Source organism: Athalia rosae, chromosome 4 (assembly GCF_917208135.1).
Source record: "Athalia rosae chromosome 4, iyAthRosa1.1, whole genome shotgun sequence".
Taxonomy (NCBI): domain Eukaryota; kingdom Metazoa; phylum Arthropoda; class Insecta; order Hymenoptera; family Athaliidae; genus Athalia; species Athalia rosae.
In genome coordinates, this window is record NC_064029.1 from 1240115 (window position 1) to 1266042 (window position 25928).

General features: G+C 43.4%; 2 protein-coding genes across 5 annotated transcripts in view; one reads left to right on the forward strand and one right to left on the reverse strand.

Annotated features, from left to right (window-relative positions):
* The window catches only part of LOC105687524 (dystroglycan 1-like), a 60558-nt gene extending 35411 nt beyond the window's left edge, over positions 1-25147 (reverse strand). Inside the window, exon 1 of the mRNA XM_048654604.1 lies at positions 24976-25147. The gene's annotated coding sequence lies outside the window, so the exon portion shown is untranslated. The remainder of the gene's footprint in view (positions 1-24975) is intronic.
* LOC105687525 (mediator of RNA polymerase II transcription subunit 20) overlaps positions 16516-25928 on the forward strand; it is a 79767-nt gene continuing 70354 nt past the window's right edge. The window contains exon 1 of one of the 4 annotated variants that reach the window (XM_020853236.2): positions 16516-17294. Coding sequence is in view for 2 of the 4 variants with exons in the window: in XM_012403243.3 (XP_012258666.2) it covers positions 25568-25581 (14 nt within the window). In the remaining 2 variants the exon portion in view is untranslated. Of the gene's footprint in view, positions 17295-22977; positions 23117-23356; positions 23661-25363; positions 25582-25928 lie in introns of those variants that run through there. The other 3 variants (XM_048654621.1, XM_012403244.3, XM_012403243.3) reach the window with 3 other exon arrangements.

Sequence of the window (25928 nt, forward strand, 5' to 3'; positions counted from 1 at the left end):
TGTGATATGTTTTGTATTTTTTTTTTCTTCATTTTTCACTTCTGTTTTGTATCATAGTTGCGGAAGAGAGGAGAAAAGGTAAGGAGCAGATATATAAAGCACCCCCTCCGCCGACGAGGCTGAGCTTTCTTTGTTTGCCGATATTTCGCCTCTTTTTCTTTTCCCTCTTGATACCTATACTCCTGCGGAGGTAAGTATTTATATTTGCCGAGGCTCCGAGAGTGCTTTTCTCTTCATTTTATTTCTCTATCTCATTTTTGCTCTCCGCCCATTTTCTCAGGGTTTGGCGACGGGTGCACCGCTGCGATATCTTCCTCTCTTCTTTTGACTCGGCTTTTTATTTTTTTTTTTTCTCACATCATTCTCGTTACAGTTTGAATAGAGGGAGGATAATTGTTGACTTACACAAAAGTTATTGACTCGCCGCAATAATCGTTCGTTGCAAATATGCATATTAATCGGTTCAATTTAACCGTCATCATCTTTGCGTAATAACGGGAATATTCCAGTTCGCCGTTGAATAAAATTCCATGACACGAACTCGGTATTACAAAATACACCCGTAAGGACGAGCGCGATATCATTACACGAGCTAATTAGCGACGTAATTCAGTTACTCGTTGCGAAAACGTGATTACAATTAACTTTCCATCGATTATTTGTTGTTAAAATTTTAATTGGGGATTAATACGTACAGTTATATGATATGTGCGGGAATCAGAATAATTTATTGAACTTGTATCGTAACTGTACGGCGGAGGCAATCGGAGCACATTGTTATTTCGCGGTAAATTTGGTAGACGGCTTTCCGGAAACCCCGAGGGATCTTCTGCATCGGGGCAGAAATTATTCCGGTCCGTACGAAGACCCACCACGCGAGCTGGTCGACAGCGACTACCTCCTACGTATAACTCCCTTGACAAACGAGGAGAAAATTGAAATTTCAGCGTCGTTTATCGCAGGTTAAAATCTACACCACTTCTCGTCCCTCTCTTTCACCTGCTTCTCTCTTCTATTTCACTTCCGTTGTTTCAAAGGCAGAAGAATACAGTGTAAAAAAAACATTTTCAACCATATTTACGACGTGTAAAATATACCTACCGATTCCTATAGTCTGGATGAACTAATTGAAACAGTTCTATGAGGTATGAAGTAAATTAACCGGAATTAGAAGGACCGAGTTATCTAATTTAAGTGACATGATTAGCTCGCTCGATCACCGTTCATGTTCTACGGATTGTACGCTTATCGCTGCGAGGAAAAAAGCGAAGGGAGAAAGAGAATATACACAACGTTGTACTTCTATGACCTCTGAAGCAGCGATTCATCGACCCACTTGAGCCGGTCCCAAACCAATCCGGATTCTTCGCTTTTTAGAGCGACGAATTCATGAAAAATCGATCTTTTTGACAGCTAGATCAATTTGGCTTTTGGATTCGGATTCCTGTTCTAAAAATAGGCAAAATCACCGTAGAAAAACCAAAGAAAACATTCGATTTTTGGGCCAAATCGATCGTATGATGCTTTTCCAGTGAATTTCGACCACGGAAACACGAATCCGTTGAACAAATTGAGCTACGTATTTTTCCCATTAAGATATCTCAATTTTTTTGCTCCAAAAAGCAAGAATTTGGCGATAACTCGATCAATTTTATAGATGGATTGATTTAGAAATTTAAAATAAGCGAGACAATTGTAAAAACAAACAGATGCACCCCTAAACCGAATACACACCAACAAATTCACCCCTCAAACTGGCTACAAGTCTGAAAATGCGAATCTTTGGGCGAAAGTGGTGATTATGAAATTTTGCTGCGAGTCGCTGCCGCAGCTAGAAATTGAACTTGACGACGACCGGAGCACTGGTGGACTTATCTCGGATTTTTATCGAGACGTATATTTTACAATGTCTAATTATTTGAGCGTTAGAAACCAACGCGTGAAATCTCTTAATTTTTATTACCAGGCCATGTGCGGCTCACAATCGTATTTTTACGCACCGTGTGTACGTATTACACTTGGGGAACTAGTTTATACGGTGTGTATAAATACAGGGTGTTGAGAAATAGGAACGAACCGAACTACCGATTCGAATTCGAACCTCACGTCCGTTAAAAAAAATATACCCAAAGCCGGAGGCCAAGGTTGATTTCGCAAGGCTATTCAGAAAAGTTGAAGCTATATTTTCTTTAATTTCGAACTGTTCGAACACCTGGTGAAGTGAGCATAACTTTTCTTACACCCTGTACCGCACAAGGACAGGAATATCGTGGAAAACCCTTCGAGGAAACAACTCGGGGTGGTCTAAAACAAAAAATTACTCCCAGTTTTATTTTTCCACCCTTCCCAAAAGCGAACAGCTCTTCCTTTTCTCGACGAGTCGAACTCGTAAGATTTTTGCCCAGAGTTTTCGAGACGATTCGATACGCGGGATTTCGGAGAGAGAGAGAATATTGCGAATATCGCATGATGTGGGTACACGTATATTTTCAGGGAAAACTAAAACCACGTACGGTCTCGAGAATCATTTCCTCGTCTCGTTATGTCGTCTGACTTTTGCGGACAAGCTGTTTTCAGGGGCCCTCGGATTTCTTCGAGTGGTAGCGGCGATGGGGGTGGTGGTGGCTCGAGTTTTTTTCCCATTATAAAAGAAGGGGAATCGGAAACACCCCCGAGGGTGAAATTCCGTCGAGAGTTAACCGCGTCGACAACGCAACAAGCTAGGCGCGACCAATAGCTGCGATCAAATCGATGTATTTCATCCCGCCCCCATCCGAGCGTCACCTACACCCCCTGGACTCTGAATACACCTTCGATTTCCAGCGTCGCGATATAATTTTTCATCACCGAACATTTCGTATGCCGTTACGCGCACCCCCGCGCGATTTTCTACTCCGATTTACCCGCCACCCCCTGGATCGGAATTTTATGAAAATCTGATCGATTCGACGTCGGCGCCGCTTCGATTCCGTCATCTTTTTTTTTCTCTGGAAAAGTATTTATTCAAATCGTTGAAAACATAGAAAATATTTTATTATTCCGATCGACTTTCTCGTCGATTCGTTTTCACCTTCTGCTCAAAATTGACGAGATAAATTTTTGATTGAAATCCCAGCGAATCCATCCGGTGCGGATGATCTCCAATTTTCAGGTCGCATTTGTAGCCTGCGGAGCGAACCGTGTGCGGCACGAGGTAATAGAATCAGACCGAGTATGGAAGCGAAATTCACGATGTTGGCTTTTCGAATGCGCGAATAAAACTAACGATACACGTATATTTCCACGTACTACAGGGCGAGGGCCTGCGGCCTCGAACCGATTCGAGTTATCTGTAATCTGCGTACCCTCGTAGCCCTTCCGCCCTTTGCGTCCGCGTTGCCGCCATCCGAGTAACGAATATACACAACAACCCCCGTCGTACCTTCCGTACAACCCTCCTTCGCGTTCGCTCTTCGCACAACGCGAAAATGGCTGGTGAACGTCGACCGAAAAAGAGGTGGCGTACGACCGCTTCGAAGTGGCGTTATCTTTGACAAATTCATCGCGCGAGACGACGAATTGCGCGGAGACCCCGGTCGAGCAAAAGCTCCGGATTTTAAGTGGTCCGAAACGTCGAACGACCACACCCAAATTGTCGCGAACAGGGGTCAAAGGTAAACCCTTCGATTTCAGGGAAGTCAATCAACGATGACGAGGGATCAAAGGGCGTCTACTTTCCACCCCCGATCGATAGCAGAAAACGAGAAACAAGCGGGTCGTTTAGCCGATACGGGGATCCTCGTGGAAATTGGCGAAAATCTATCGATCCGTTGTCGAGAAAAAAAAAGAAAAATAACGAACGATTCGACGCTCCGAAATAAATAAAGTACACGTTGAATGGATAAGCTCCTCGTTAATGGTCGTGTTTGGCCAAACAGGGTGGCTGGTTAGATGTATAACGTAATGAAGAGCATCCAGTGAGTTGAAAAGTGACTAGACTCGAGTATAATAATAAGTGAATGACTCAGGATCTTCAGTCTCTGCGGCGAAGTGTCTCTAAAGTACACATTGTTACGTACCAAGTAAAGGCGGATGACCTCACGCTACGTTCATTGAATGCGGATGGCGCGTTGGCTTCGTGTAAACTGTAATGTACAAGTGAAAAATTTTTCTACACCGCACAACCAAAAACGGTGTCGGTGGTCGTACGTCCAGTGGATTTTTCTACTCGCGCTTTTGTTCGCTCGATTCGCTGAATTGTTTTCCTGCACGCGGTTAAAAACCGAGCGCACCGCCTGCCAGATTATGAGTCAGGCGAGCGAATGCGCTTCAATTAATACCGCGTTGCGGATCGCTGACAATTCACCGTGTACAGAAATAATGCGCCCTCCGTTCGATTTATAAAATCCGATCTGCAGCTGCGATTATAAAATGTACGTCTCCATGTTTAATTACCAATCGGGATGAATAAAAGAATCGAGCAAATTGAAAACGATATCGTCGCTTCGATTGAGAGGTTCTTTGAACGGCTTCTAATTAACAAGTAAATATCAAGAGTTATCGCGATATATTCATTCATCTGTACCGTCGTACGTGGCGTGATTATCGGGCGTGTTTGATGCGATCAGCTCTTACGAATATGTGTGCGCAATATTAATAATTCTTAAGTGCGCGAGTGCGGTTGATGACGACGATCCTTTCGTGGGCGCATCGGGAATGCAACGCCGCTTCTGTATGGGTTGGCCTGTGTTCGATGCGTTCGCTGCACAAACGCGCGCGTTGTGAAGAGAGATTCTGGTATAAATAGCTTTGAGACTTTAGGTTCCTACATTGGCTCGGAGCCAGAGATTCCTTACGAGAAACGGTCGGACTGGATGCGGGAGCTCTTCGTTCGAAATCAGGCGGGTTTTACGCACACCTACCTCCCCTACGATTGCCTGAGCTTGTCGGAATTTCGTAAAATTGAAAATTTTCGAATCGCGGAAAAATCGAAGATAAACAAATAATTTCGGAAAATTATCGAGCGACTTTTCGCCGGGGCGTGGTCGGCGAGTCTCGAGTCAATTTCGAGCTTCTACCCGTACGACTTTTCACATCAAATATATATATACCCCGTTAGTTATTTATCTTATTAGGTATATAAATGTTTGTTCGTACACACCGTTAAACCGAACGGGAAATAATAAATAACGTGTAACCATTCATAATTCCATTTAATTTCGTTCGTGTTTATGCTATAAATATTAACGTGCGCATATATGTACATATTGATGTTCAAAGTACACGGCAAACATCGAACCGCGACAGGATAATACGAACTGCAAGTTGCTCGTCGTACTTGCGGTCGTACATGCCCGTATGTATAAAAACTCACGTGGTACAACGAACTATTTTCGAATCTGGATCATCGTCGTTCGATCTCATCGACGTTATCCACTCGCGAACGCTTTTTCCCTCACAGTCGTCCAAAGAATGACGTTGTACGATAATTTTTATCGCTGAGACATTTTAAAAGTATCGTCGACTCCTGTGTACACTCAATTTACAAAGGTACATCAATGACGTGGAGTGTATTAAATAATTCGTGCATGCACGGGGTCCTTGTTTCTCTTCTCTTTTTTTTTTTTTTAACGAGCAGCGAAGCACGGAGGCGTGACGAAATTAAGGGTGGATTCGTACCGTTGTAATTCAGATGTCTGTAGGATAAGCTGAATCGTGCGTAAACATGCGATAAATTTTGCTGCAGTTACCGTTATCTCGTACGATTACACATGCTCAAAAATTTGTTTACGAAATGTCGAAGAAATAATTGAAAGATTATTTTCAACGAAGCATTTTTTCATATCCGTCCGTAGAGCCGACGACAATTGTTCTATTTTTGGAAATTTCAAGATCGTTCGTCGGTCGTAACGATCGCCAAGTTTTTTCGTTTCCAGAAAGAATAACAGATTCCGGTATTTTTGAGTAAAGAATTTCCTGATTTTTTCCACCCATTCGAAAAGCCGTGCGAAGTGAAATTTGAACACGCGAATCGGTACCTGTTGACTCTGTGCTTTTTTCTCTTTATTTTTTTTATTAATTAATGAACGGTGACAAAAATTGAAAAAAAAATTCACAATTTTTGTCGAAGCTGCAGCGTATGCGAATCTGCGGGCGAAAAATATAACGAGTTACATACTTCCGCGAACGTGTGCTTTCATAGGAATTTTGCGGGATTGTATAATAATAACCGAAACATCGGTGTTTAATCGACAAATAAATTGGCTCGATGTGCAGCTGCTGCAGCGATCCATATTATAATAGGAATGTACGAAAATAGGTACGTACATGCCCCATCATCAGGTACGCTTTGAGCTGCAGGCGTTTACATATGGTTGGAGTTCGTTGACACGAGTCTGGCTCATAACAGAACAATACCGATATAATAACGGCGTTAATTTATATTTTTCCTAATTTTTCCTAATTTCCTTCACTTTTCTCATTTTTTCTTTTTTTTTTTTTTTGTTTTTATTTCTCTCCAGCTCGTTTCTCTACAACGCTATTACCTACCGCTGCGCTATGATACGTAATAACGTGCGGGGCGGCGTTCGTTCCACAGTGCAATTAAGGCGCAGACTATGTGTACTCGTTTATAAGGCCCAATTGAATTAAGTACCTGGTACTCGTGGGGTGGATCCCCATAGCAGCGATTAAAGTAGTCGCGTTAAAATTATCGCGCGCCGTAAATGGAATTCAATCGAATCGATGGAACGGCACGTGAAAAATTTCACGTCGATCAATGGCCGCGGTGCGATACGGAAATCGAAACGAGAGATAAAATGGAATTATTACAGGGGAAAAAAGAAGATGGAAAAAATTGAATTAAAACGAATGATGCACCGAGGCTGCAACGCGCCTATAAAAGAGCGTTATATACTTTTATTATAGTGAAACCGGAAGTTGGCTATAAACAACACTACCATGGGTTACTAAACTATTATTTACCTACACGTGCTATCGTGTGTCTAAACGAGCGTAATTTTTCCCATGAGGGATAAATTGCTCGTTGAACGCGGTGCCGGAGAAATGCTAGAAATACGGAGTTGTTTGCGACTCGGCTGATTTCAATTTGAATCTTATCAGCGAGAGAAGTACGGAAACGTTAGGAGAGTGAAATAAATCGCGTGGAGAATTAATAACGCATGACGTATGATATAATGTAGCGCGGAAGAGAGTCGGGTCCGACGATTCTTCTGTTCCCATCGCATAATGCGTCGTCGTCGTATACCTTGTATAGGGAGCGATGAAATTATTCGAGCTATCAGGGCGCAGAAGGCACACCTCGCAAACGTACGTGGCTGCAATTAAGCGGTGCTGCACCTACTTCAATTGTTTGAATCGTAATATACTCGCCGACTGTCCGTATCATGCTTCGTTACCGTCGTACCACATTTTGTATACCCGCAGACGCGAATGCACGCAATAAAAAAAATTAGAAACAAAAAAAAGAAACAATTAAAAAAAGAATAAAAACTATTGGGAGAGTGAAGAAAATGAAATGCAATCAAATCCGCTCGCGCCGTTACGCAATACGTTGCTCGAAGCTGCGTAAGGCGAAGTCTGGTTGAGGATAAATGTCGCTCTGGACATTGTGTAACTTTGAAGGATAACATTGATAACGCGGTAATCGTTGTAATTTGGTTCTCGGAGTTTATCGCGAAACTCGAGTTCGAAATTCGGTATAGGTATAACGTGTATATTAAGTAATATCTTTGCGATAAGATTTCGCTCCATCGACTGATAAGCGAGGCTTCGTCATTGAATTTTTTTCGGTATATCCCCATCTTCGGAATACACAGTTTCGGAGGATAAATTTGAGTCACTGACGTTGTGATATCCGTACTCAGCGATTTCAAACAGTTTTTCCACGAATGCACAAATTTCTGATTCGAAGTTTTGATAAGAATCGCATCGAGCGGAATACAGAAGGACGTATTACGGAGTAGGGAAAAAGTTTTAACGAGGATAAAATAAAATAAGTATCCCGTTGTATGAAATTAAAAATTTTTGCACCTGAGTCCAGGTGCAGCGCAGGTGACTCGTCGCATTCGCCAAACGACCAAGGTTTTCGCGATACATATTACGTACACGTGATTCAGAATTCGAGGCTGAGAAGAGCGGAAGTTCTTACTACATAAATTTTCCACTGACGGACATGCCGAGCTTGCAGATTTTTGTCATTGACAAAAAATGAAACTGAAAATCTTGACGGTGCAATAATTAGCCGAAGGACTCTATTTTTCTATTTTTATCTCGAGTAGAAATTATTGATTCGCGAGAAGGACGCTTCGCTGAATAAAGTATACTTTAAATCCTTCTGTGTATAAAAAAAAAGGGGGAGGGGGAGGGAAAAGGAAAGAGAGGGAGAAAGAAAAGAGGAGCTTGCGACTTGATAAACCGGGTGAAATAAATAATAACGGTTTTACCTTCTCTAACGACTAAATCGCCCGAAGCTCCGTTTTATCTTTCGACGCGCGTGTGTGCGTATAATATTTACGTGAATAAATTCGCGATTCATAAATATTCTACATATTTTGATAAAGAAAAGCAACTTTCACATATCATGCAGATATCCGCGTACCTACCTACCTACCTACCTACCTACCGACGCTCGACTCCGAAATAATTTATTCCACTTCGCGATCAGCTTCACCCCTCTTCGCAGCGGTGCTGCGATGACGTTAACAAAAAGGATAAATAATCAAAAAATTGTATCAGAAATGTGAGTCCGCGCCGCTCGTTCGTACATACCTTAGCTGCATATCGGTTTGCATGGCGTATCATGCGGCACGAAAAATCTCGTGCACGTTGCGAACTATTTTTCCTCAATTAAACCGCAACCCGCTCGAAAATTGCGGACGAATATTTTACGCCGGATAACGGGTATCGTACGTACGTACCTATAAAGATATAAATACAGGGTGGGTTTCCGTGATCTACACCGGGCGTAATGCGAGTGAGTAACATCTGCGCGGCACTGCCGGAACCGCATCATCTACTGGAAATAAGGTACACGAGTACGAAAGTCTAGGTATATAAATAAATCGACCGGCTTTGCGTATAAATATCGCGAAGGGGGGGAGGGAGGGGAAGAAGAAGTTAACCGCCAAATGTACTCGAAAGAGGAGGCGTTTTGCCGAAAATCGACGTAACTTTTCATCGCCAGGTGCAGCTATACCGCGATAACGTATTATAGGTGGGTATAAAAGTATAGGGAAATCTTTCCCTCTTCGACGGTCCTTGCTACGCGACTCGGGGGTAGGTATGTACCTTTCCAGCGGTTCTCCTTTTTTCGCGGTCGCCCTTATAGTCTCCTTTATTCACGACCATCGCGGCTTTTCTTCATATATATTGTACGTATAAGACCGTTTTTGCCAACGCGGTTGGGTCGATCCGCGAAAAGTTGGTTTTCGTATATATACGTATACTCGGTTTGCCGTTCAAACTTTCAAGTTAAATGTTAAAAATTCAAAGTGGGAAGTTCGGGCGATTCGGAAAACACGGGCGACAAATTGGGGGCACGAAACTTTCGTTTCGCCATTTTTCCCTTTTTTTTTTTCCTTTCATCCTCGATTCTTTAATTTTTTTTTTTTTTCCAAACTCGACTCTCGCTATCTTTCGGGCGATGATAACTCTCGAATTAATTATTCGTCAACCCGAAAAAACTCAGAATTCGATTACGTCGGCATTGGCGACCACGCGACCTACGGTTCGAATATTTTTCCAATCTCATTTCGGAAGGCGTCTGAATTCCATACGGTGAGACGAAAAAAAGGCGAGAACATACGTTACCATTAAAGAACAACGAGATAAGGTTAAGGTAGAAAGGTGGCCGAACGTATATCTCGTGGTTGCGAGGGGGAAGTCGGTGACTTTTCGTACAGCGAATGTCCTTAAGGGATAAATACGACGCCGGCGAGCAACCTTGTAGCCCCGACAGTTTTCCACGCGAAACTAATGCGTCTAGAGTCCCGCGGCTAAAACGGGGAGAAATCTCCGCCGCGATAATATTTCCTCAAGTTAGCTCACCGCTCAATCGACGAAATGATCGAATCGTTCCATCGGATCCGAATTTCAGTTTTTCTCATTTCACCCTGCACCGCGGAACCTTGTCCGGTGTGCGGTTTTTCGTAAGGCGGACATCGAATCGTAATGGGTGTTGCGGTGGCCAGTCGGACACACGGTCGTGTACCTACGGCGTACGTACGGTACACGTAACGTGCATCTTAATTGCACATACGTGCGAACGTGGATACGTGCACTTCCATTAGACGTGTACCTACTATCGCAGCGTACAGTCCGCCGAGGGTACACAACAGATATACGTGTATACGTGTATACAGTCGGGACTAAATACCGCGTAGACGTATACCTATGTACGTACGTATTCTACGGTGGAGAGGTGAGGTTTGGCAGCGGATGCAGCGGGTTAACAAACCCATAAATTCATAACGGGTCCCGCGGGACTTTCCACCGATGCTTTTGTAAGGTTCGCGGATGCTTCGCACCCGCATCTGCACCCGTGTGCGTATCTCGCGTACGGGGCGTTTCGAGGGATAACGAGCCACGTCGCGAGATGATCCAAAACAAAATGGTAACGTCGCACGCGGTGGTCGTCGGAAGAAGAAGAAGACTCGGTGAGACTGGATCACTTTTTTCACCGTTATTGCAGCATCGCTGTCTCGCGACCGAGACGATTCGCGGAATACCGGGATGACGAATCCGGGGTGTGTTTGCTCCGAGGTAAACTTCATCATTTCTCCGGATTGAATCGCCTGCCCGGAAACATCAGCGTTCGATGCATATTCGCGTAAAATGTGCGAGCGCAATGCTGCGGGCTCACCGAGACGTGAGCTATTTCGAAATTTATTTTCGTATATCCGTGGATCATGCGGCGCGTAGAAGTTTATTGAAATTTCATCTGGAAACGCCGAAACGTATTTTCAAACTCGGCCGCAACACGCGAGGGTCTGCACGCGATCGTCAAACTGTATCGAAATTCTTTCGGGGTCTGTTCGTTACCCCGTCACATTTCTCTGCACAGGTATATCGAAAGTCGCGTCTCGTTGCGTACCCCAAGCTTTTCAAAGTCGAGGGAAATGGAAATTATTTTCCCCGCTGATCGTTCGCTCTTCTTGGCGAGTAAATTTTTTTCCGTCGAATCGCTGCTCTAGGATGCGGAGTACGAGAGCGTCTACGTGTAGTAAAAATATACGTACAACGTAACATAAGTAGGCGCTCCTCATCTTCAGCCGCACGAAGTTTGACGTGCAAGCGGTCCGCGTGTCTGAGGGGGAAGTCACGGATAAGTCAGTTCCTCGTCAGTCGGGAGAACGAACTGGCCGTTCACCCCGGTACTAGGCTGAAGTCTGAGAATAACTACGGCCGTTGTACCTATTTGCCTATTTGCTACGGGTGGCGAGAGGACAGCGGTGCTTTCTCACCTCCTTCGCGGACCGGGTCCAAAATTACGATTATCCGAAGGAGCTTCCAGTCGTAAAGTGAAGCCGATTGAGCGTCCCTGCGGAATAGGATCTGGACGTAGTTCCGACCGAGCTCTTCTTTGGCGAGGGTAACGACGCACCGTCCTCGGGATTAATTGATACGACTCGCCGTCCGTGCTAAAGATCGGACCGAGATCGCGCAACTTTTTCAAAACTCCGAAATAGTTCGAAGCCGAACCGAAAAATTCTCCATCGGAGTAGACGTTTGGTCCCGGGTAATTTGTATTAGGAGATCGAGAAGTGCGACACATTCGAAAAGCAAAGAAATAACGATAGCTCGGCGGCGTGACCCGGTTTTTACTTGCACGCGCGACGTACGCGCGTTTCGACTTTCGACCACCTCATTGTACATTGGATGATGTCAGCTACGGCTGCAGAGGAAGCCGCTTATAATTACGTCATTCCGCATGACACGCGCTTCTCCCGCCCCTCGCATCCTCGGACCATCTCGAGCTGCTGTGGGATCGTCGCTGTGCAGCACTTGCGGTCCATTTACACACGTATGCAACGTACGTACGTACGCGTACACAGCGATCTCGGTGAAAATATTTTTTATCGTCAATGCGGTGCGTCGTCGTTTAAATTTTCTGGTATTCGAGATTACAGAGAAATTGACCAAGCGATGATAACAGGATGCGATTATAAAGCCGCGGAACGATGCGGTCGCTTATCTGCGTACCACCGACGACGGCGGCCGACCGACTCTTTATCTTATTGCATCATTTTTTCGTACGATTATCTGCGACTTTTCCTCCAAAGATTTTCGAGGTGCAGGTCGCTCATTTTTTTCACGCACACTGCGCAGGATTCCGGCAACGCGTGTAAAGAGTCGTAGATGCGTGTGAATGCGAATAGCAAAGTGTCGGACGAACGGAGAAGAAACTTGCGAAGAATATTAATGGGGTGTGCAGTTGAATTGGTAAGCGATGCGGGGTGCACACGAGCGGCGGCACAACCGTCGTCAATTTCTGCGTCCTACGCCGCAGCGTTGCGAGTTTACTTGACTCGAGTTTCCAGAGCCTCGCATGCTGAGGTTTGTGCACCGTAAACAGCGTATATAGCTATCCGATATCTTCGCATCCGTTGCGTGTGTTTCGCTTGCACACAAAGTGTTCCGTGAAACGCGTCTTTTACTCGGTTCGTATCGTTTATTCATATATGTGCGCCTTTCGAAACGTGCGCAATTATTTTTTTTCTTTTTATTCTCTCATTTTATTCAAACGTACAAATGTGCGATATACTTTTGATTCTCGTCAGACGCACGCACGCACGCACGCACGATGACACAGATAGGGTGACCCCCATTCATTTTTGTACGTATGGTTCGAATTACCCTCCGCTATCGTTCATCCGACTACGACCGAGCGAGATGCGTCAATTCTCCCAGTTGCGGGAGAATTAAGATTCCCCGTGCACCGGACGAGAGATGCATTTCGCTTCGATGCAATTCGCGATGATCGAGACTCCGTCTGGTTCGAGGAAATTTCAAGGCACACGCACCAGCGAAGCGTGATTATTTTTTGAGCTTGAGAAAATAATTGTTCGACGTGTTTGAAATCGATGAAGAAAACGCATGATTTTTTCAAGTCTTAAATTGCAGGCAGCAGATTCGTCATCGGCGACGAAGGCGGCGTGCGATGTAACGAGAGTGCGCGGTGAACGGGTCGGACGACTGCATCGCACGAGCTCGTTAATTCGAATCGCGTTGCGTTACGAGATGACGAATTCGCGCAAATTGAGTTATCGTCGCATCGAATGAAATTCGCAGCCGCAAAACTTCGAGCGCGACACGTCATCATCGTTGTTGTAACGGCGCCGCGACTCAGCCGTTGCACGCGCTGAGTAACTCGCGAAGTCGAGATCGAACAAATTTTCGAATTCTATTTCCGCTTTTGGACCTCGAACGTGATTCACGAACGGAAATCCATTGCGGTGTAAATATGCGCGCGTATTATACAGGCGATTTCGCGCACTGTTCGAAATCGCCACGTTTCAGAACGAGAGCGCACCGGCAAAGTACTAAATCCGTCAAAGTGTTTTGGCATTGGAAGTTGCGCCGTTGCATTGGCGCGATGCAGAAACGAAAATACAGGACCGCGGCGACACTTACACAGACATTTGTGGAACACGTGAAGGAGCATAGGGAGTGTCCGATACGTGTGAGCGTGAAACGTGCGGCACAGCGACGAGGGAAGCCGCGTTGCATTCGAAGCAGTCGCACGGGGTCTTTCGAGTCACTTCTAAAAATAGTCAGATATGTTGTGCGAGGGAAAAAAAATTCGAAAATCGTGTATATACGCACGTTCCGAGAAACGCGTACGAAAAGTCGGACGTGCGACCGAAAGACGCCCGATCCGTACCCCGGTCTTATATGGCTTAATTACTTTAAACAATAAATTAAACGGACGTATAATAAATATACGCCTTAGACGAGAATGATGTAGGTGTATTTTGTATTGTTGCCACGTAGCGACGCCTACCGTTTATGAATTTATTGTCACCCGAGAATTAATGCCAAAGAATATCTGATTTTATTTCATTTCCTTCGACTCTTTCTCTATTTTTTCCGCTCTCTTTGCCGAGTCCGAATTCGGAGTGGAAGGAAGAGTCGATGCGGATCCGGTGCTCCGAAAAAAAATGATTACACACCGGGCGTAACGAAACGGAGAGAAGTGATAAAAGAAAAAGAGAATATAAGTTTGATTGGTTCTTCCGCGTTTTTATATTTAACGAGGAGGGACTATAACGCCTGGTTTCCGGTTCTGACGTACACGGATCCTCCGACAAAGCGATTTCCGGTTTTCGACGCATAGCTTTATGTATCGTGTCCGCACATAGTTGTAGATATTATTTACTTTATACACACGGCTACCTGTATACCTCGTTTCGCGTTGGTCGCATACCCGAACGTACCGTATAATCTTCAACCCTTTTTACTCCCCACGGTGAAATAATCGTTCTTTTGACGCAGTCCATTAAACACAGACCATGCTGCTAGAGCTACCGGTTGCCAGCGCCGCTGCAACGGCTACATTAACGTTCTTCTTCGTGAGACAGAAAAAGGTAATAAAAAAAAAAAAAAAGAAAAAATCCACCGATGCGACGCTAGTAGTTGCAACAGAAAAAAAAAAAAAAACCGATTTCAAATTACGAAGCATTTCTGCAACCGTTCTTTGAAACTCTGGAAACTCGTTTCATGAAATCTGCTCAGATCTGAATAATTTCGCAAACGTGACGTCACCGAACGGGAATGGGGTCCATCATCGGGATCCCCGTCATCGTCGCAGGGATGTCGTAACGTTAGCGACGTTTGTAAGTCAGTCGGTTAAAAACCAACTCGAGATATCGTGCGCGTGTATCGTACGAATTGTAACCGATTCCGTTTCGTTTTCCAGGCTCCTCCTTGTCGCTCGCATCCATTTTACGTTCCGTCAAGTGTCCGTCTGACGTCGTACAGCCCTCAAAGAATGTGTTATACGACCATGCCAGATGTTGGACTCGCGGACTTTTTTTTTTTAATATTCTTCTGCGGATCGGCAGCAGAAAAAAAAATCCTTCCACGCTGACATCGAAATTTAATCTCGCTTCGACGTACGTGTCATGTAAAATTTTCGGTGCATGTTACAATAGGACACGAATCGCGAATATTTCGCGCGAATCGAGCCGATCCCGTAGCAGAGTGCCAAATTATCGTACGAAATGAGGTTGCCGCTGCATGTGTGCTGCATATCGCCTTCGATGATGATCTATTTTTACGAAAATTTTATTTGGGTCATTGCGTACAGTTTATTTTTATATCCTCCACGTGGTTAATTGCACGACTCGCGAGCGTATCTATTTTTCCCCAATTTTGCGTATGTACTCGGAATTCGCGAGCGGTTCGTATAATTTTGTGTAATTTTTCGACGTGCGCGTTTCGTACACGAATATCTTTGCGGATGAGTCGCGATTTTTGTACGAAGTTTCCGATTTCGGTTTGTGGTGAAAAGGGCAGATCGGAACAGGCCGCACGGCAATGACCCGTGAACATCTTTTTCGAATATGCACTCGTTGATCCGAGACGTCGTATGATTTGAGGAGTGGGACTCGTTATCTAATTTGAACTAGGTCTCCTCTCAGTCTAGAACTATTCGAGATAAATTACGAGGCGATACGACGTATTTGGCACACGCGTGAACTCATAGCGACGCAGTAAAATTCATCTCGTACCGTAGCCGCAAGTGGAGCGAGCGGAAGACGATCCATAATTTTTCATCCGTTGGTCGGATGAGTTTGAAAATAAAAGAAAACGGATGATATGCAAGAGAAATGAAGAGAGGGGGATTTTCAAACGTCCCTTTTTTCATTCCACAACGATTTTCCATTATATATTATATAATACCTGCACGCATGTGCGGAACTTTTTCCCTAGTTTCTCCACCCCTTCCCATCTTTCTCCGCATTAGAAAAGAAATACCCTCTGGGCCATTCTCCATATTACCCTCGTGCGAACGTTCCAAATTTTTCCGTATATATTTCATGAGAAAAAATAATTAGACTCGATTGATTTATTTGAAGAAGAAAAAAACAAAAAGATCTCGTCTCACTGTTGGGAAAAACAGGCCTCTCGTTTTGTGAAAAAAGAAACAGGTGGAATCGTCGGGAGTTTGGCGCGGATTTTGGATATCAGCTGTTAAACCTCCGGTAGATAGCATTGCGGGACGACGTTAGATATCGCGTTGTACGTACACATGCGAACGAATATGGCGCACGTACACACAGCTGTGTAATTTTCTAGATATACATAGGTAGGTAGAGGGGTATACGTGCGGCTGTTCGTGAGTAAGAGAATCAGCGGCTTATCCACTTCTCCGCCGTTCCATTACATTTGGAATTTCGTTGTGTTTACCTCCCCTCCCCTCCCCTCCCCCCCCTCCCCTCCGGCAGGGGTTGCAATAACATTCCGGCCTAACCGTACACATCGTATTGTCCGCGATAACAACAAAGCACATCGCACTTTCGGTGTGCCGTATCCCTTCGCGTGTTCGCCCGAAAGCTGTATAAGCTCGCGATATACTCCGAAGCCGATGCGCTGGTATAAATTAAACCTCGATTCAACCCCCGCGTGAAATTCGAAAGGAAAAATTGATAAAGTAAACGAATTTAGCTCGGAGCTTCGTCGGAGTGACAAAAGTGATCCAAAACCTGTACGAGACGAAGGTTTTCGAAGGAAGACGTTCATTCGTCTCGACGGCTGTTGGATTCTGTACACCTATACGAGATTCTCTGCGTTTTACACTCGCACAGCGGCAAAGAGCCGTTAGAATCCACCGAGGCCGTTACGAGATCTTAATTCCATTCATTTTTATTCCCCCTAATCCCGACGCTGGAAGCACACGGTGGAAACCGCGTGGAGGAGATCCGGGGATTGAAATCACGGGCGAAATTCGGACGCTCCGCGAACGGTGAGGTACGCGAACCGGAGAGATGGTCTGAGAATGAAGGAAACGAGTTGGAGAGAAATAAAAACTGTAGAGAACAGGATGATCCTGAAGTTGCAGCGTGCGAGGAATTTCTTACGGAGTAAACGAATTATCCGGGTGGTACCTATTCGCCTCGTAGAAACACCGTAGGAGATTCTGCAGAAACTGGCTTTGGCAGGGTCGCAATAATCGATCTAACAACGAGACAAGTGACGAAGGAAAAGAGGACGGGGGATTGCCTTTCTATACGAGAGTTGCTCGCTCCGGCACAATCGGAACACCCCGGCTCTCCGGACTGGTTTCGTATAAAGTATGATTATTATTTTTCCCATTAAATATCGTCAAAGTGTTCATTGCGGCGACGTAGCGCTGCCACGTGCATTTCGTAACGTAGCGAATAGAAAAAAAATATATATCGAAGAGTCGGATCGGTCGGCCGAGCAGCTGCGTTCGAAAATGCAAAAAAATTAAACTCGCAGTAAGAATCAGTTTTCATTGTCACGTTGCAACGAGCGAAATAATTGAATGTACGGGTGTGCGGGGTGGTCGTACGTACACATCCGTTTATTATCCTAAGGTCAGAGACTACAGTGCGCACATTCATTTTACGCGCCGCTTATGTACAAGAAAAATTACGAAGAGCAAACATAGTTTATAAGACTAGTTACGCTGTGCATCGGTTGTTCACCCTCTGGGTAGCTCTGGACTACTGATATACACAAACGAATCGAATTACCAATTACAATTAGGAGCGAGTCAATCTCGTGAATTATTTTTAACAAATCTGAGAATGAAAATCTTTATTACACACATGTGCAATACACGATCGACGGGATACAGTTGAGCGATACGCGTACGTCGGAATAAAAATTCACGGGGTAGGTGGAAAAAACTTGGAAGGTACTGCGCTTGACAAGCGTGAGCTCTTGAGATTTTTTTTTTGTCAAATATAGAAATTATTTCCGTTTCGCTACGGATGATCGATGTCGTTGTAATATCGCAGGTATAATATCCCCTCGATATATATTTTCCGTACATTTCAGATTTAGTCGGCACGGGGCTCGTTTGTCACGTGGCAAGTCCACGGTATATGAAATTCTCCTTACACAACGGTTCTCGTGTGGATATTTTCAGAAAATCCACCCCCGAATCGAGGGCTGGAAATAAGGAAAGCCAGAAAAATAAAACCGATAAAAGGAAAGGTGGGAAAGGGAAGGAAGCGAAATTAACTCCTGCGTCGATCGATAGGGAATAATTAACTTCGTGCTTTTAATAATCCCAACGATCGATTAAATCATGCATCGATCTATAAACGATCTGAAATTCTTGCGACCGTAGAGCACGTAATTTATTCAAATAAGTGAGAAACGTGCCCGAGTCAAAACACGAGCGGGGTGTAGGTGGTGAGAAAATAATTTAAACCACTTGTTTAGCCCTTCGTCGAGGGTTTTTTTTTATTCGAGTTTTTAGAGATACCAAAAAAGGAAAATATGTACAAGAACTCAAAAACGGACGAAACAAAAAATGGAGCGAAAAAATTCAACGACACTCGGTCGGGCTTGACTGGGAGCGATCGTAGTGAAAAGTCGTATTAAAGTCATAGCTGTATCTACTGATGTAAGTACCTACTGAGGGAGTGCGCGGCATTTCATGTCAAACTTTTTTCCGTTTCAACTTTTTACCCCGCTTAGGGTCCTTAACCGCTTTTTCAACCTTTCGGAGAAACGGAAAGGTTTCCCTCGTCCTTTTATACACCAACTAATATGTTTTCGTCCGATCTACGAGGAAAAAATTCGACAAAAAATTATTAAAAAAGATACGGGCACGAATAAAATGTGACAAACTTTAGACACAGCAATTATAATCGTCCGCTGCGTTGCGATCGATCGTCAAGTTCGCTCGCGATTGTAAAAGGTTCACGCGGTTCGTCTGATTTAACTTTTTTCATCGTCGTCTCGATTCGATTCATATTTTCGGATAACTTTGTCACGAAATATCGACGTCTATGATCGTTAACACGTTAAACGAAATAATCCGCTCTCATATCCCACAAGGGAATGCGATTTTTTAAAATTATAACTTTGCCTCGCATTTTTTTCCCGGACGATACCGTACATGATCATGTAGGGATATGAAGAGAGGCAATTTCGCAAGCATCTTAAAGGTAGGTAGGTAGGTAGGTAGGTAGGTTCTTACATACCTGGATATCACCAGGTGCCTACTCAACGTGACGTCGTCAACGACGACGCCTCTGCACGAGGTGGGTAAAGACGATGTAAATACACGGTATACCTTCCTATATACTCGTATTTGTATTACGTATAAAATATCCGCGCTACGACGGTAACGACAGCGCGAGAGGGCTGCCCAAGAATTTCCATACGTTTCAGAATTTGTGTCAAGAGAAGTTTCGCCTTCCATGTCTCGTACCACGTGAAAAATAACGGCGTAAATTTTCGCGAAATCCGGAAACAGCGATTTTCGGATATCGGACGACGTTCGCACCGCGCTCTCGAAAATTCTCAATGCACATTACCCATGTATTAAATTGAGGGTTGTCGCAGGGAAATTCTACGTACAACGGACGAGGGAGGAAAAATAAAATTAAAATCATGACTCCAGACGTTAATGAACAGGGGAGAAAAATGTGGAAAATGTAATAAGCGTTCAACTTTCGAGCTTTTTTCGCACTGCAGAATTTTTCCACCAATATATTATACGAATATTTGATATGCTGTGCACGTTCGGTAGCGTTCGACCGGCATAGCATGGGTATACCTAGGCATCTAAAATATCAAACTGCCGTAGCTAGACCCGAAGCGGAATTTGAACAGGGCATGCCTAAAATTTATCGAAAATCTTCCGATAGTGTTACATACTCGCATACCCCTATCGCACACGTGGACCAATTTATGAAAATAAAGATATTGCCACGGTCGCCAGCGAATCGACGAGACGCCTATGTTCGCTGTAAATATTCAAATTTTCAACGCTTTTTCACATTCCATCGTGTACGTGTATACTAGGGTGGGTTGAAAAAAGATTATCGTTTTTTAATTTCTAAGCATGGGGGCAGAATTTGTACCTTATGAAGAAAGAAAATTTTTCAAATGTGGATAAAATTTTTTACTAGATATTTTGAGGTAGCCCACTCGTTTTTTGAATAAATAATCAATCAAGTGGGGTACTTCCAGTGAAAAGATTTTTTTTTGGTCAAAAATCATAGCCATGCATGGGTCGAAATATTCGAATTTCTCAATTCACCAGCAAACCCGAGCTTTGCTGGAGTCAGGTAGCCACGGGCGCGCGGTTTGTTGTGGGGCGTCACCTCTGCTCAGCCCTGAAGGTGACTTATCACAACAAAGCGCTACGCTGCTGGCTACGCTGACTCCAGCAAAGCTCGGGTTTGCTGGTGAATTGAGAAATTCGAATATTTCGACCCATGCATGGATTGCGACGATTCAAAGTGGGTCTACGACTAAAACCAATCGATATGTCTTACAATTTTTCTGCTCCTAACAGCGAATAATTGATGATTACTTGATCGATTGCACGAGTGGATGATTTTGGCTTTCAGATTTGGATTTCGGAGCTGATTATACGAGAGATTACCCTCGAAAACCAAAAAGAAAATTCGATTTTTGAGCGAAACAAAAATCATTTTTTTAATTGGGTTTAATATGCTTTTCTTATGTATTTCGACCTCAGGAATCCGAATCTGAAAGAAAAATTGATCTATCTCCAAAATTGACCGAGTTATCGCCAATTTTCAGCTTTTCGGGGCCAGAAATAAAAAATTGATTTTTTAGTCTATATTAATGTAATTTGAGCTCAGGAATCCGAATCTGGAAGAAAAATTGATCTATCTTAAAAAATGACCGAGTTGTCCCCATTTTTTCGCATTTTTTGGCATAAATTTGAGGATATCTCGAAGGGAAAAAATCGTAGCTCAATTTGGACGACGGATTCGTGTTCCTGAGGTCAAAATACATAAGAAAAGTGCCATACGATCAATTTTAAAAAATAAAAATTTTTGGTCAAAATTTGAAAAAATCGTAAGGGGTACCCCTTGGAAAAATCTCAAATTTTGGCCAAAAATTTTTATTTTTTAAAATTGATCGTATGGCACTTTTCTTATGTATTTTGACCCCCGGAACACGAATCCGTTGTCCAAATTGAGCTACGATTTTTTCTCTTCGAGATATCCTCAAATTTGTACCAAAAAATGCGAAAAAATGAGGATAACTCGGTCATTTTTGAAGATAGATCAATTTTTCTTCCGGATTCAGATTCCTGAGCTCAAATTACATTAGATTAGCATATAAAAGAAATTTTTTATTTTTGACCCCAAAAAGCTGAAAATCGGCTAAACTCGGTCAATTTTAGAGATAGATGAATTTTTCTTCCAGATTCGCATTCCTGAGGTCAAAATACGTAAGAAAAGCATATTAAACTCAATCAAAAGAATGATTTATTTTCCGCTCAAAAATCGAATTTTTTTTTGGTTCTTCAAGAGTAATCTCACGTATAATCAGCTCCGAAATCCAAATCTGAAAGCCAAAATCATCTACTTGTGTAATCGATCGAGTGATCATTCGGTGGAAAAAATTTTTTTTCAACTCATCCTAGTGTACACGTGTACGAATCCGCCTTTGAAACTCGTACAATTTTCGACGGTGTAAATTTATATTTAAAATCGGTTAGATTGGATTTCTTCTCCTCTCGATTCCGCAAGCCTGTTTTTCCCTCACTTTTATACGCACGTCAGGCGATAAAGCCCAACAAAGAAAAGAAACGTGCAAAAATAAAAGAGAATAAAAATGAAAAATAGGAGAAAGGAGAAAGGGGAAAGGGGAAAGGGAGATGAAAAAAATAAACGCGATTCACGCTCAACGCGGATTTCTGTATGCAGTATTTTATTCCTTCCTTTTTCTTCCCCTACATTTTTTTTCCACAACCCCCTGCAACTGAGATCATCGCATCACGTATTTATTCCCAGTGCTACGCATATGCACTTCAATGTGATTGTTTCGCATGCACGGAATTTACGGGGGAAAAGCTTTGAAGATTTTTATTGTTGGTGCAGTGCTGGTGTAGCCGAGGTTGTTTCATCGGTAAAAGAAAAACACAAATCGAAATCCGAACCCGCGGATATTGCGAATGTGTAAATCACGTCCATTTTATTACCGATTTGTCAACCTCGTACGAACAATGCGACTTATTGTCGGTGCATGCGTTGATACAGACATTCGCTTATCGTCAGTCACATTATACATTTCCTGTAACACGTGTGCAAACCTATGTAAGTACCGATGCGGGTACGCGATGGCCAATTATCCGATACATAGTATATGCAGCGATGTAGCTCCCATCGTATCTGATCACATCGGAGCAAGAGTATAGGCATTTAAGGGCTGGGACGAGGACGATGCAGAAGTGCAGAAGCTCCTATCCGAGCCGCGAGTAAATAATATTAGTGCGGGTTACAGAGGTGTGCAATTAGTACCGGGTATGAATAACGTTTAGCGAACGTGAAAATTATAAGCGATTAGAACCATCGGACGGTGCATGCGAAATCGCGCAGCGCGCGTATGGGAGTTTGCGAAGAATATCGCTATTTCGAAGGCGTACTCGCGGTATACATTTGACGCGGATACCTGTGTGCACAAATGCGAGCCAGGAGGCACGATGGAAGGATATTTGAAATTCTGGTCACGTGCCCACCGTGCATCCGGTCCCATCTTCCGGTCTCCGTGCGCGTAATGATACACCATCTTTTTCTTTTTCGGTTTTTCACTCCGATATAGACGTGTACGCCTTTACAACACGTATGGATTATTCAATACAGAAATTCGATGAACGCCACTCAGTCGCGACCGACACCCGCCCTCCGATTCCTACATAGGTGTATAAAACCGCGCACCGCAGCGGGGCTAGTGATCACTGCTTAAATTATTTAAATCGTACAACCTCCTCGAACCACGTATTATAACGGGGATTCAGAAAAACGTGCGACTTCTACACCCCAAGTTATTCCTTGACTTCCGTTTATTACATATTCTTTGTCAATTACGTGATACGTGGTCTAAAGATATTCGGTCGACTCACCAATGGTATCGCGCTAATTAACAGGTAATACTTGGAGCAGTGGGACGGAATTTGAATTTGCGATGTACGTTATCGTTGATGATAGGCCCGATGCAGCGAAACACTGGATAATAATATACCCTGTGTCGTCAGTGTCTCGAATTACCCCGGCCATGCAATCGGCTGTTTGTTTTACTCTCTTTCTCCCTCTCTTTTTTATTACTTTATTTTTCCAATTCTCTATTTTACGTCGTACACCTCATTTTATTTCTCTTTCTCTTATTCATCGACATTCACGCTATTCCGCGGCACCGTTGTCTCATTGTTCCCGGAGTGTACAGTCGGGTGCCTATTTAGCCTACCTTCGGTTTCATGCACGTATGTATGTACGTTTCGCATTTCGCGCGGTTCGGTTTGTTCGTTCAATTATACAAACACACATGCATATAAAATACCAGAGCGTGGAATAGAGAAGAGGAAAAAAAGGTCATCTGTGCCGCAAAAAAAATGTAGGAGACGACGACGACTAGACGAACTCGTGCAACAAAAGCTCCGGACCTATAAATGATTTAGCTGGCCCGAAAAATATGTGAGAAATGTTTGCTTTTTTATAATTGTCTTTTTATAAACGAAACATCATTTTGTACGGTGAAAATTGACGAACCAGGGACGAACGTTTGCAAAAGCTTTGTCCGAATTTAACAGCATTCATTGTCCTATGTCCGATGATGTATCGGAAGGACGTACGTGTGTCTGTAAAATTACAAATTGCTTTCGCAATTGTCTCCGTCCATCCATTTTTTATTTTTTACTAACTCGTATGACTTGTATCGTTTTTGGTTCACTGCCCTCGATACAAGGTGCGGCTTTGCACGTTGCACGATAAAGGACGGTAATTATTTGGGGTATGTTGGTGTTAAAAAAATTCGTAATCGATGCCGGGTTGAAAAACTTTTCGAAATTACGTCAGATTGCATTTATACCTTGTTCGTTCACAATCTGTTCGATCGTGAGCGACGTGATGTTCTTTGGAAAATATTTGGGTTCCTTTTCCTCTGGGGTTTTATGAATTTCGGTTGGAAATTTAACGAGCCCCTCGGTGATTAAATTATAATGACACCAATAGCAGGTCCTTGAATTTTCAAGCGACTACAGGTACTCCAATCCATTAGTACGGGATGGAATTGGGTACCAAATATTTTTAAACTCTGTCGCTCTTCTCGTTATATCTCGTATCCTTTCCTGCTGCAACATCTTGTGGGCTCGCTAGTAATTAACTCGAGTTTGATTATGTCATTAAATAGCTTTAACGTCGTTAACTCGTTTTCTACCTTGTCGTCTGGAGTTACGTGGAGGTATAGGTAAAGTTATACATTGAATCACGTGCAACGATCGAGTGTGGGAGCTGATAATTACTACGAGACTAAAATTAAACTTGTTAGTACCGATTATCGGGTACATCTATTAACTATGAGATACACCAAAGAGGGGATACACCAAACGGATATTTTCATCAATATATTCGAGCTATCCAGGTAGATTCCGCGCCTAGAATGACAACAAAGCGATGCGCGTGACAGAGACAGTCTCAACATTTTGATTTGATTTTAATTGTCTGCCAAGACGAATGCGAGGCAATGAAAAAGGGAGAAGACAATTACGAAGTCTGCAGATTGCTGCGGTCACATTAAAATAATCGGGAGAAAGGTGCAGCCTGTAGGGTGGTTGAAAAAAGAGATAAATAAGACTGTAGCCTTGATTGCCTAATATGGACAAAGGTGGCCTCGTCTCTTCTCTCTTCTGGGTGTCTTGTGCCTCTGACGTCTACGTGCAATGTACGGTATGCGAGTACATGAGAATAAATTTAATCTCGATTCGAGAATCGGCGACAAGGTGCGACTCACCTCTAATCCAGAATCCGATTGTTTGGGCTCGGCAAGTTCTGTCAATGTCCACACCAGATTGTTATCGAATTAGGCCGAGTTCGTAAGCGGCCTCCTACCCACGCCTAGGCTCCGCTAGTCACTAACTCAACCTCAGAAATCTTGCGATTCATATATTCTCTGTAACCGAACAACGACTACCTATACCTACATGATCAGAATATTCAGAGATGAGTTCAGAGATTGGTCAACTCACCTCGTGCATTGCCTCACGAGCAATCGAACGATTAGGGAAAATGCGCTCCAGCCGGATGTCAAATATACTAGACACGTTAGGAACAATTGTGCAAAAAAGAGATGACGCCACCCTCCGGTCCATAAGTCTACGTGACAGATAATCTTCCAGACAACCGGCAGACAACGGAACTCCAAGTGACATCTGGGTAGTTATATTCACAACGTAGCTCGAATTTTTCGGCACTTGCCACTTGGCACTTGGACAGCTTGGGTCTGCAGGTCTGACAGATCCGCGAGCTCTATGTTTGTAAACAACTAACCTGAACTTCGGTATCTGTCAAATTTGTACAAGTGTTTACTGAATAAGAAAGTGACGATGGGTGTTACAGTGTGAGTATTCATCTAATTATTGTTCCATGCGTTTCCCTGATTCCCAAAGTGCGTATCAATCATACGACATAATCTGAGAGGATTATTTTCGGTAACGCATGCTTCTTGAATCAATGGAGGTTATGCGGCTTCTGGTATTATACGTAATTCTGATTGTAATACACAACGAATTCAACTAATTTTTGTATAATCTGTTGAAGCAATTTCTAATTTATCTCCAACAGCTTTTTGCTTAGAAATCTTAGAAGATAAATCTGAATTCTTCTTTTGATAAATTGTCTAAAATCTCTCGAAATTCCTTTGCATTTGTATGGCATGCATGATTGTCATTATATTTTAGGTAATTG